This window comes from Cervus canadensis, chromosome 7, assembly GCF_019320065.1.
Source record: "Cervus canadensis isolate Bull #8, Minnesota chromosome 7, ASM1932006v1, whole genome shotgun sequence".
Lineage (NCBI taxonomy): Eukaryota > Metazoa > Chordata > Mammalia > Artiodactyla > Cervidae > Cervus > Cervus canadensis.
Window position 1 is genome coordinate 8,437,573 of NC_057392.1, and position 12,730 is coordinate 8,450,302.

At 39.1% G+C, this 12,730-nt stretch overlaps 1 protein-coding gene across 1 annotated transcript in view; it reads right to left on the reverse strand.

The window, feature by feature from the left end:
- Positions 1 to 1,455: 1,455 nt before the first annotated feature.
- The window catches only part of ESYT3 (extended synaptotagmin 3), a 53,370-nt gene continuing 42,095 nt past the window's right edge, over positions 1,456 to 12,730 (reverse strand). The window contains exons 18-23 of the mRNA XM_043474290.1: positions 10,708 to 11,177; positions 9,929 to 10,027; positions 9,298 to 9,429; positions 4,247 to 4,352; positions 3,366 to 3,415; positions 1,456 to 3,039 (exon numbers count right to left, since the gene is read on the reverse strand). Coding sequence (XP_043330225.1) covers positions 3,003 to 3,039; positions 3,366 to 3,415; positions 4,247 to 4,352; positions 9,298 to 9,429; positions 9,929 to 10,027; positions 10,708 to 11,177 — 894 coding nt within the window. The 3' untranslated portion in view covers positions 1,456 to 3,002. The remainder of the gene's footprint in view (positions 3,040 to 3,365; positions 3,416 to 4,246; positions 4,353 to 9,297; positions 9,430 to 9,928; positions 10,028 to 10,707; positions 11,178 to 12,730) is intronic.

The following is a 12,730-nucleotide window of genomic DNA, read 5'->3' on the forward strand; positions in this document are numbered from 1 at the left end:
GTCTGGCTGCCACAGAACAGCCAACCCACTTGTGGCAAATAAACTTGCCAGAGGGTGTTGGATGGTGCTGAACCATGAAGATCGTGTTTATGGTTGCAGGGCCCAAGGGCATGAGCCAAGAGTACACTGTGGCTGGTGCTTAGGTAACAGAGAACAGCCTCCACATGACAGTCAGCTAGCTGCCGTGGGTAACAGCACCTCAGGAGAGGAAGAAAAAGCCCCTTCTTCCCACTCTGGCCTTGCAGTGTCTCTGCAGTGTCCTCAACTGATAAGCCTGACATCAAGACCCCTGGCAGAGGGGAGGAGGCTGTGGTATTTCTAGTATCAGAGCAGGGCCAAGATGGGTTGATTTGGAGCTGTAAGGTAACTAGTAACTGCCACCTACAAAGCTATATTTTAAAATATAAAACTCCCTTAGCTTCTTAAATAAGGACTTAAATACTTTTAACATTCCTCTGAACCAGCTTCATGGCTCTTAGATGTCAGTACTAGTCCAGTTTTGCAGACTTTTTAGGTTGCTTGCTTCCTTGTTTAAAATAGTCAAGACTTACTTAGGTTTACCTTACATATTTTACAGATTTCTTTACTCTCTGTTGTTTTCCACAAGCCACTCCTGCCTTATGTTACATTTTGTTTCTTGCTAAAACACATCCAGTGGCCATTTTTCAATTTGGTATTCCCTTGTGCTTCATATTTTAAAAAAATTTTTTTTGCCTGTGAGCTTCCTTTTAGTGGGAATTACCTGCTCTGGTGGTTCCAAGTGTGTCCTAGATGGGAATCACAACCCTAGGGGCAATTTTGTGGTTGTCCCAGTCAGGGCTTGACATGGTTCCAGGTTCTAAACCCAACTTTCACATTAGTTTCAAGGTTTCCAAACTAAGTCAGTTGTGTGTAACTTCAGACTCCATGTTCCTATAGGAGAGAGTAGCTGATTGTTCACCCATTGCTGACAACCAGTTCCTTGTCCTCATTCTCAGCCATGGTGTTTTTTGAGGACAAAACTTTCCAGGCTCCATGTCCCTTACATAGTAGCTTTACCTTCTATCCGGTGCGCTAGAATTCCGGTTCTCTTCAAAACACCCTCTTCAGTTCCTATATGCTACTTTAGATTTTCTCTTTGAACTGTCACTGGAACTTAACCTGTGTTACTTTTTAGTCAGTCATGTTTAAAATCATGCTTAAAATTTATGGTTTAATTAGATTTTCTGTGTGTTTGGACTACCGGAAGGATAGGTTTTCACTTGTCTGCTTTGTCTGCCATTTTGCTCAATAGTTGTTTTAGGGTGGCTAATATTCAGGAAATGATATATGATACATTCCATTTATTCCTCTGGTACTTTATCATTTCAAAGAACTTGTCTGTTTAGTGAACATTACAATGCCGCTGTGAGGTAGATAGGACAGACATCAATTGTCCTACTTTATAATGAGAATTTGTCACTCAAAACAGCAAAAATAAATTTTATTACACATCTGCCATGTACTTAGCATGGATGTATTAAGTCTTGGATGATAGGGGTGAAAAATCAATTCAAGTAACTTGAGGTGAATTAGAAAGTAAACAGAAACATCAAATACCAAACACAATACAGATAGTTTCTTAGCATATAACTTTAGTAGATATTTAATAAACATTTTTTTAAATTAAAGGTTACAAGGCAGGGAATTGTTAAAATGAAAAATGTAGAATGTTGATAGTAGATGCCCTAGGTGGGGGGAGAGGCCCTTTCAGTGTGGACTGGCTCAGTGGAGGAGGTGGGTTTAACACAGGCCTCTAAGAGGTGAGTAGGATTAGTAGGCAGGATATATTTGGACAGTTCTGGAACAGAGCATCTGCACATGAATAAGGCAGCCAAAAACTGGAGACCTGATTGTGTTCAGTCTAAAACACAAGGAGTGGGCTTGAATTTTGTAAAAAACAGGAGAGAGATAATTTATAAGTGAGAGTAACCTGACAGAAACTTTAAGATATTACCATTCTTCAGAAAAGCTCAGTGAAAGCTGTGGTGGGAGAGGAAGCAAGGGCAGGGGGTGCTGCCTGAGCAGATAAATGACAAGAAGACTTGACTTGACAGCAGCTCTAGGAACATGAGAAACGACAAGAATATTTGGTTTTATAAAGTCTGAAATGCAAAAGAGGCACTTGTTTAAATATACAGTTTACATAATTTGTTTTTAATGTTGCTTAGGTGAATCAGCCCTCAGAACAGTGGAGCAGAATTCCCAAACCTATCTAAGAGAGATACAGAAAGCCCCTGTCCTCTCTGGCACTCCGGTCTCCAGTGCTCTGCTGTGGGAGTGCAGACAGACCTGGGCTTGAAACTCTGTTTGCATTTTCCTATGGAAATAATGCCACATGCTGGAGTTTGATCCCAGGCTATCCATCCCACACTGAAGTACTTAACTCAAGGTATATAGGTATATCACTAACATGGTTGTCATCAGGAGAGTATGTTTTAGTTCCACAGCAGATACAGGAACGAACTTCCAGAGAAGTATCAAAGGTGGCAGCCAGTAGAGCTTAGAGTTAGCTCTCAGCACTTTTGGGTGGGTCACTTTTTAGTCCCATAAAAAAACCTTCCTCCTGCGTCAGTCCCTGCCCAGGAGTACTGACAGCTGCTCCACAAGTGGACCTCCCTCATCTTGTGTCTAAGACAGGACACCTGGTGTAGACATTCATGCAAGTCCTAAGTCAGTGAAAGTTCACCACTGAGGTTCTGATCATTTGTTAGGCACAAATACCCCACTTCTATTTGGATTTAAACAATTAAACCCAACCAAGAAAGAGCAGTTCTTGCTTTTACATGTGTTTACCTCTGCCTAATACTACCCAGTCATGCAGTTATACTGCACACAAGAATGTGTGTGTATGTGTATATATACACATACGTCTGTGTATATATGTATACACCCACACATATGTGTATTTTCAAATGGTATTGTGATTTAAATTACAAAATATACATATGTACACATTTAAAAAATAAAGATGTTGTTCATCATCAGCTTCTAGGCTGTCCATCTGCAGTCAGCTCATACCTGTAAGACAGTTGGGTTTGAACTTGTGTTAGTATTGTGAGTGTGTTGTGGCAATATCAGGACAAGTGGCCTAGTCTATCCTACCTGGGCCTGTGGGACCAGCAGAACTCATCTCTGTAAGTGGACCAGCCAAGGTTAAGACTAGAGCTTACAGAGAGGTTCTTTAGATAAGTGAAGTCTGTAGGCAGTAAAGCCTGAAGTAAAAGTGATAATGTCCCCCTCCTTGATAAGATATTGAAGAGGGAAAAACTTTGGAAAGAGAATATGGGCAACCACCTGAGATAAATTGAGTAGCAGATATAATGTGATAAAATGAAACCACTCACCACTGTGAGAAGCCCTTAATCAGATCTTCTTTTGATAAGTCAATCAGTACCTAAACAAGCACAAATTATCAGTTCTCTTCCTCAAAACTGCATTAAATGGAAACATACTGGGATAAATGAAACTGATCCTAAAAAGGGCCTCCTTGAATTTTGAGCAATAGCTCTTTTTCTTTGGCTTTCAATATATAGAACCTCTCCAGAAAGACAGGACTGACACCAACCTCAGTGTCCTAGGAAAAGGTGAACTGCTATTTGCAGTTGTACCTCAGGAATTTACTTAACAAATGTTTTAGAGAAAACAGCTTGCCTTTACTTACAAACTGATCCAGAATTTTAAGCAAGACACTATAGTTTTCTCAACAATAAAAATGGGACTATCATCACCTACTTCATAGAGTGGGCTTTAAAAAATGAGCATAAGATAATGTTTAAAATACAACAATTACAGAGTGTACAAATACCATTCTTTTTTGTCTCTCCTTCCTGAGGATTATATTTTCTTTACTTCTGACTTTAAGTTAAAATCACATTCACCCCAGAAGTCTTGACATAATGAGATCCAAGCTTCACACAATGCTGTACTTATGAAAACAATACTTAATATCATAGTAGAGGTTCAAATACTTTTGTAGTGATAAACTTGGATATTCCTGAGTTTCTTAAAATAGGGTTTATTATATTAATTTATATAGTTTAGTTTTAAGATTATTTTTTGAAAGGCACAAAACAAAAAACCTCCCAGTGAGGCTGTATCTTCCTTAAAGTCAGTTCTGATAACAAACTGATGATCCCATCAAAACTTCAGCAAGGATGTGTTCCCCCTGTGAACTCCAGGTAGCTGCCAGGAGGGAAAGAGTACCAAGACCCCCTTTTGTGCTTACCTTTCCCAGTTCCTTCCTTCTGTGTGAGCCAAGTGGTCTACTGTTTTTCACTGCGACATCTAGTGACCTCTTCTTTACTTCATCCATGGAAACAAAAAATTCAAATCTTTAAGGAGCAGAAAGTCAGAAATGAGATTTATATATTTTAATTATTTTCATTGAAAATCTCTAGTGTTTCATCCATTTTCCTACCTTTAAAACAGAAGATACAGACTGTCTACTGTTCTAGATACTATAAAGAATCTAGAGCAGTATTAGGTTACAGCAGATACTTGCTGCATCATTATTATAGATAATCACTGTCCTGTTACAAAACCTGGAAGTGTCAAGAGGCCATTTACCCCTCTTGAGAAGCTCCTTGGACTACTGTGCTTTGGGGTTGCTTCTTTCTTTCTCTGACTCTACTCTGGTTGTCACTCTGTTCAGCTGTCCCTTCTCTCTGAACTGTGCCTGCTCATAGGACCACCTCAACCTCTTTTTTTTTTTTTTTTCTGACCAGCTAAGGGCTAGGATGCTGAATAATTAGTTTTGCTGAAATTGCATGGAAAAAAGTGGCTTTTTCCCACTTGTGCCTGTGGAGTAAGGCAGAGGAATCTTAGTATACAAGCTTTGTCACATACTCACAAGAGGCCTCTGGACTCCTTACTTCAGGATTTTTTTTTTTTAATATTTAAATTTTTTTAAATTGAGTGAAGATTATTTAAATTCAACAGTGCTTTACACTTCAAAAGTTTGACATGCATGATTTAATATAATCCTATATCTTAATTTTTTTAATTGAGATATAAATGACATAGCATTATTAAGTTTTATGTGTCCAATAATGATGTGATTTGTATATGTTATAAAATGTCAGTCTAAATCACCACATATAGTTACAACAAATTTTTTTTCTTGTGATGAGAACTTTCAAGATCCACTCTCCTTGCTATTTTCAAATATGTAATATAGCATTATTAATTGTAGTCACCATGCTATACATTATATCCCCATGAATTACTCACTTAATAGACAGAAATTAGTACCTATTGACCCCTGCCATCTATTTCACACACACCCTAATCTCCACCTCTGGTAACCACAAATCTCTATATGTATGAGCTTGGGTGTTTTTGTTTGGTTGTTTTTTTTGGTATTTTTAGGTTCCACATATGAGTGAGATCATAAGTAATTATCTTTTTCTAACTTATTTAACTTAGTATAATGCCCTCAAGGTCTATCCATGTTGCAAATGGAAAGATTTCTTTTTTTATGGACATTTAGGTTGTTTCCATGTCTTGGCTATTGTAAGTAATGCCACAGTGAATACGGGTGTGCATATATCATTTTGAATTACTGTTGTTTTAATAAATACACAGAAGTAGAATTGCCTGGTAGTATGGTAGTACTATTTTTTTATTTTTTTGAGGAACCTCCATACTGTTTTCCATAGCTGCCCCAATTTACCTTCCCAGCAACAGTGCCCAAGGGTTCCCTTTTCTCCATATCCTTACCAACACTTGTTATTTCTTTTTTATAATAACCATTCTCACAGATATGAGGTGATATCTCATTGTGGTTTTGATTTGCATTTCCCTAATGATTAATGATGTTGAGCATCTTTTCATGTACCTACTAACCATCCATACTTCTTCTGCAGAAAAATGTCTATTCAGAGCCTCTGCTCATTTTTTAATCAGATTTTTTTTTCTGTAGAGTTCTGTGAGTTTTAATATAGATTTTGGATATTAACTGCTTACTATATATATGACCTACAAGTATTTTTTCCAATTTGGTAGGTTGTCTTTTTATTTTGTTGGTTTCCTTCGCTGTGTTTTAATGTGGTCTCAAGTTGCCTCACTTGTTTAGTTTTGCTTTAGTTGCCTTTGGTCTCGGTGTCTAATCCAAAAAATCATCACCAAGACTGATGTCAGTGAGTTTAACTCACCTAAGTTTTCTTCTAAGAGTTTCATAGTTTCAGCTCTTACATTCACGTCTGTAGTCCATTTTGAGTTAATTTTTGTGTACAGTGTAACAGTGTAAGATAGTGGTGGAATTTTATTCTTTTGCATGTGACTGTCCAGTTTTCCCAATACCACTTGTTGAAGAGACTGTGCTTCCCCCATGATACATTCTTGTCTCCTTTGTCATAAGTTAATTGGCCATATATGTGTGGGTGGGTTTATTTCTGGGCTCTTTATTCTGTACCACTGATGTCTCTTCATGCCAGTACCATACTGTTTTGATTATTATAACTTTGTAAAATAGTTTGATGCCTGGAGGCATCAGGGAGTATGATGCCTCCAGCTTTGTTCACCTTCCTCAAGATTGCTTTGACTCTTGTGGTTCTATGCAAATTTTAGGATTTTCTATTTCTGTAAAAATGCCATTAGAAGTTTGATTGCATTGAATCTATAGATTGCTTTGTATAGTATGGACATTTTAACATTATTAATTCTTCCAATTCATAATCTTCCCATTTGTTTGTGTTGTCTTTGATTTCTTCCATCAGTGTTTTAGTTTTCAGAGTACAGGTCTCTTACCTCCTTGGTTAGATTTACTCCTAGATATTTTATTCTTTTTGGTGCAGTTTTGAATGGTTTTCTTAATTTCTCTGATACTCTGTTGTCAGTGTATAGAAATGCAATGGATTTCTGTTTATTAGGTTTGTATCCTGCAGTTTTACTGAATTCATTAGATTTTTGGTGGCTTCTTTAGGATTTTCTTTATAAAGCACCATGTCATCTTCAAACAGTGACAGTTTTATTTCTTCCTTTTTATTTTCTTCTTGTCTGATTACTATGGCTTGACTTTCCAATACTGTGTTGAATAAACCTGGTGAGAGTGCTGGTCTTGTAAAGTGGGTCTGCAAGTGTTTCCTCATCTATATTTTGGAAGAGTTTGAGAAGGAATGGTATTAATTCTTGGAATATTTGGTAAAGTTCACTAGCGAAGCTGTGTGGTCCCTGGACCTATTTGTTGGGAGATTTTTGATTAATTCTTCCTAGTAATCAGTCTTTTCACATTTTCTGTTTCTTCATTATTCAGTCTTGGTAAGTTGTATCTTTCTAGGAATTTATCTTTTTCTTCTAGGTTATCTAATTTGTTGATGTATAACTATTCATAGTCTCTTATAATCCTTCGTATTTCTGTGGTATCAATTTTACAGCTTCTGTTTCCTCTTTTTTGCCCTCTTTTTTTTTCCCCTTGGTGAGTCTAGCTAAAGGTTTATCAATTTTGATTATCTTTTCAAAGCTCTTAAGTTTCATTGATTTTTTTTCTGTTTTTTTTTTTAGTCTCTATTTTCACTCTGAACTTTATTTTCTTCCTTCTGTTAACTTTGGACTTTGTTTATTCTTCTTCTTGTTCCTTGAGATGTAAGGTTAGGTGGTTTGAGATTTTTCTTGTTTATGATATATGCATTTACTGTTATGAAATTTCCTCTTAGAACTGTTTTTGCTACATCCCATAAATTTTGTTATGTTACATTTCCATTTTCTTTGAACATATATTCTTATTTGTCTTGATTTCTTAACATGATTTTAGTCTTCTTAAATTTAAGACTTGTTTGTGGCAGCCTAGTATATGATCTATCCTGGAGAATGTTCTGTGGGCACTTGAGACAGTGTATTCTGCTGCTTTGGGATGGACTGTTCTATGTATTAGACCAGTTCATCTGGTCTAGCAAGTCATATACAGCTAATGTTTCCTTATTGAATTTATCAGATGATCTATCCTTTGTTGAAAGTAGGGTACTAAAGTAGCCTCCTTCAATTCTGAATGATAAGTTTCCCCAGTAGAGTATTTTTGGTTGGAAGCATTTTCCTTTCAGCAGTTTGAATATATTGTGCCACTCCATTCTGGCCTGAAAAGTTTCTGCTGATAGTCTTATGTTGGGGGCTGGGGGGATGTAATTACTTGTTTTTCTCTCACTGTTTTTAAGATTATCTTATCTTTAATTTTAGATATTTTAATTATAATGTATATGGTATCAATCATGTACTGATAAGAGACCTCTGAATTCTTTACTTCTAGGTTTACATTTAAGATCAAGGTTGCCAAGTCTGCCTTGTAGATAATCCAGGCATATCTTGCTGTTACAATTTCGAGAGAGAATTACTGACAGATTAGGTTTGTCACAAAAGTCAACCTCCTGTGTTCCCACATAACAGTTTTGACATCCTTTTATGTCAGAGCTCCCCTTGAAGGCAACATCTTTCACTTGTGTGACTGCAGAATATAGGATGGTGCCTAATATTAATAAACAGTGTTCAATAAATATTGAACGAATTAATTCTCTCTCCCCACATTCTTTCTTGATATCAATGAACTAAAAATGTAGCTTTTGAAGGAACATATTAGTCTTTAGACATGACCCAAAAAAGAACTCAGTACAACTCTTTTTAAAATGAGTAGTTATTGATCAAGATAAGCAGAAACAAACATTATTAGGTAAATCATCCTAGGCTGGCTAGCAATATCTTCTCTTAGGATCCCACAGCAAAAAGAAGTAAGCACCTTGTGATCAACTTGAAATCAAAAATAAGAATATTAAAGATAAGACTTACCACCACAGACTCATCAAAAGCAAGAAATGTGATTAGACTCTGTCTACTAATTTTGTCCCCAAGGACATGGGTGGACACACTGGGGGAGGGTATCTGTTCCACCTGTGCTTGTTACAGGAGGGAAGACAGGCCAAAGAGCTTGGAACTTTGGAGGACATTTTAGGTCCTTAGGTTCAAGGTATGTTTATTTATGTTTGAAAACAAACATCTGACTAGATTCAAATCTTTTTGCTGCCAAAGGGGATTTGTTTAAAGAGAAAGAGTGTGGAACATTTCATAATCAGGAACGCTTTGGTCCACACAGGCAAGAAAAGTGGGTGACTGTTCTGCTAAACTTCTCTGGCAGTCCTTTGCTCCCACAAAATGTAGAAGCTTCATGACTATGTTGGTGCCCTGTTCAACCCCAGCCCTTCCCAGCATCTGGCAGTTGCCAGGCACACAGGAGGTACTCAGCAAATACTCGAGTGGCTGGGACACTCTAAGCAGGCCCCCTGGGCCACTTACGTCTCATCAAACAGGGGTTCCAGGGTCTTCCGCTTCACTGAGGTCTTCTTACGACTTGCCCACCTCCTTTCTGGCAACAAGTAGACACGGACGTAGGGATCAGCTCCACTGCTGGTACAGGGCGTCAGGTTTCTGATTTGGTTTCAAAGACATTAAAGAAAAGAGGCCCCTCATTTTGATATACTGAAAGCACTCATTTGGAGAAAGCTGTACTAGCCATACAGCTTTAGATGGCCTTGGGGATAAAAATGCCCTATAATCTAGACCAAAAAAATCAAAAGTCTGCAGAATTTGGAGGACAAAACATCAGGTGCGTGGTTTTAAAGATGTGTTTTTATGAAGTTTGGGGTAGAGCCAAGTACTTTTCCATGTAAAGGAAGTTGAAGATTCTTGAGAAAATGTCCTGGCTCCAGGGCACCCCAGACAGCTTTGCAGTGGATGTGTCTGAGCAACACCCTTGGTTCTAGAGCCTGTCAGCTCCATCGAGGATCCTGTTAGAGCATTCGAATCTCACTCCTTCCAAGTGTCTACCTTGGGGCTGCCTGCCCCTGCCATTGCTCCAAGCACCCCCACTGATTTTTGGTCACCTAATGCTCCCAAGGGATCTTTCCTCGTTCTAGCATCTCTTTACCTGCAGCCATTGATTAGCACGCTGAGACAGCGCCGCAGACACACATAGCGCACCGTGAGCTGAATCTCACCCAGCCCCCGATGCCCGAGATCCCCGCCTCTGTAAAGAAAGGGCTTGTCATTTCTCTTGCCATTACGGGTGCTGGCCTCTCCCCCCACCCCCAAGAAGCATGTCAGTTAACAAATTAATTCTCAGTAAGGTTCCTTTTAGTTGGAATTACTTCCTATCCCGCATTCATGTATAATTATCCTACTTCACTGTAGGGAGAGCATGGTACCATAGGAAGAACCCTCTAGCAGCATCTGCCTTTATACTATGATTTCTTGTGGAACCTTGGGCAAGTTACTCAACCTTTATGATAGTAAGTTCTGTCTCTCAGGGTTACTGCGAAGATCCAGTTGCTAAGCCCAGAGGCAACACTTAATAAATAGCAGCCATTGGTTATATAATTCCACATTCTTGGCTTTCCATATCATCCCAGTATAAATAACTCTTTAGAATTCAGGATATGTTTTTGCTGTAAGGAACCTTAACAACCAAAGTCCAACACTGTTTTATAGTTGGTATGTAGCTAGAGCCCCACCAGACTTTTGGGCACATGCACACGTGCTTTCTCTCCCCACATCCTGTGTTCTTTCTATCCACCATGCTGCCTTATGAAACCATTTTGTGAAAAACCAAGACTTGCATAGAAAAGTAAGTTCATATCTACTTTTCCATCCAGGGAGGTATTTTTCATGCAGGTCATTTTAGAAAATATTAAGCAGAGAGGTGCATACTCAATGTTGAGGCTGCTATCTGTCAGGTCAAAGCAGGAAGAGGCCAGGGAGTTGAGCGAGGACATGCTGGGAGCCAGCCCCTTGGGTGGCCATGCGAATGGGGAGGCAGGGCATTTCATGGGTCTGGGTGACTTGATGGGCCCCGGAGAGTGGGGGCCTGGCACAGCCAGGTAGATGGTGGCCAGACTCTTCTTCCCCATGGGTGCACTGTCCTTGCCTTTGGGCTCTGGGCCCGTCTCTTCAAGCGTGGGCTTGGTGGCAGTGATGGTGGCAGAAGTGGTGTTCTTGGCGGCTTGCTTGATCTCAGAAGCAGGGTCTGGAGGGCATGGCACATCTGTAGGGCCCTCTCCCTGGGGTCGGGCTCTAGGGTCCTGGTTGGTGGTGACCTTCTTAATGAACAGAGGGCCTTTCTTTAGGGCTTCAGGTCCTGTGTATGGACTTCCCAGCTCTTGTTCTTCCAAGTGCAGGAACTGTGAGCAGATGACAGGGTTGTTTGTGGGCTGGCACATCACTTCCACTTTCTCCCCCCTACTCTCACCTTCACCCCTGGGAAATGGTTCCTTCTCTCTTCTGGGAGGAACAGCTTCCTCAAAACTCCGTTCCTTCCTGACTGCCCAATCCAATGGATTTTTACTCCCAGACCTATCTTCTTAACCTCTCTGCCCTGGCTCCCTCTGACCAAACCTTCTCTTTGCCCTTCTTCCTGCCTCAGTAATTGTCATGAAGACTCAGTTGTGACTCCCTTTTCTCTTTATACTAGTTCTGGCTGCTGGAGACCTGACCCATTTACCTTAGCCTTCCTGTATATCACCAGCTGCCTTCTGGATGTGATCATTTCTAGCCACCACCTTATTCACCGTTGCTTTCCCCTAAAATGTGTTTTCTATCCAGATACAATCATGTGCTCCCAAAGTTTCAAACCTCAGCCATTGTTTCTCCTTCTCCTTTTCCCATCAGTCATTAAGACTCTTCCCAGGAATTTCGATTTCCAGTAATATGGTGATCAAAATATTCAGAAAAACTTCTTGTTAGAAATGCTCAATAAAATGAAACAAACATACGTCTAAATGCATAGCCAAATTCACAAGAAAGTAAGGGAAATCCCTAGGTTTAAAAAAAAAAAAAGCAAAAAAAAAGAAGGAAAACTGGAAAAGGTTAACTTTCCGAGGGTTATTTATCAACCTTAGAATCCAAGGGGTTTGGAGATGAGGCCTTGGGTCAGTGTAGGACCCAGGAAGGTGGGATATGTTTAGTGAAAAAGTAGTCTAGGATAAACATTTCACCCACCAACAAAGACTGATGACAAGAAATAGATCTCAGCCTGGACTATGTCTGATGGGAGATAAAAGTATTTCCTGAGAATATGGCACTGTATAGGTTTGTCTCCTATGAATTTTGGATTCATATTTATACAACCTGTGGGGTCACAAAACCCAAAGTTTGAAAATTAATATAAAAATGGACTTAAGTTTATAATGTTCCTGAGGTGCCTGGTTGCAGCCAAAGCAGAACTTCCTTGGAAGCGAACAACCTCACTTCAAGTCACAAAGGTAACACTGAACACATGTCTGCAACCCCAGTTACCAAATGTAGAAATGAGTCACCATGAAAAAGCATCAACGGACACCACAGACATCAAAATTTAACTCCCAAGATCTTCAGATAACAGGATTAGCAGACATACATTTTAAGTATTTTCAAATGATTAAAGATAGACTAGAAACATGAAAATAAAATACAACAAAGAAAAGATATTGTAGACTTGGAAAATATAAAGTGAAAAATGAAAAAGTAGCCTTTGAAATAAAAACCGTGAACAGGTTTAACAGCAGATTAGGCATAGCCAAAGAAAGATGTAGTGGTATGGAAAACAGGTCTGAGGCAATTAGAAGGTAGCACCAAGAGATAAAGAGAGAGAAAATATGAAGTCAGGTCATGTTAAGCCATGGAGATGATAAGGTCCAATGTAATCGAAGGAAATGTAGGAGAAGGGATTAAAAGATTGGGAGAGGCAATATTTGAA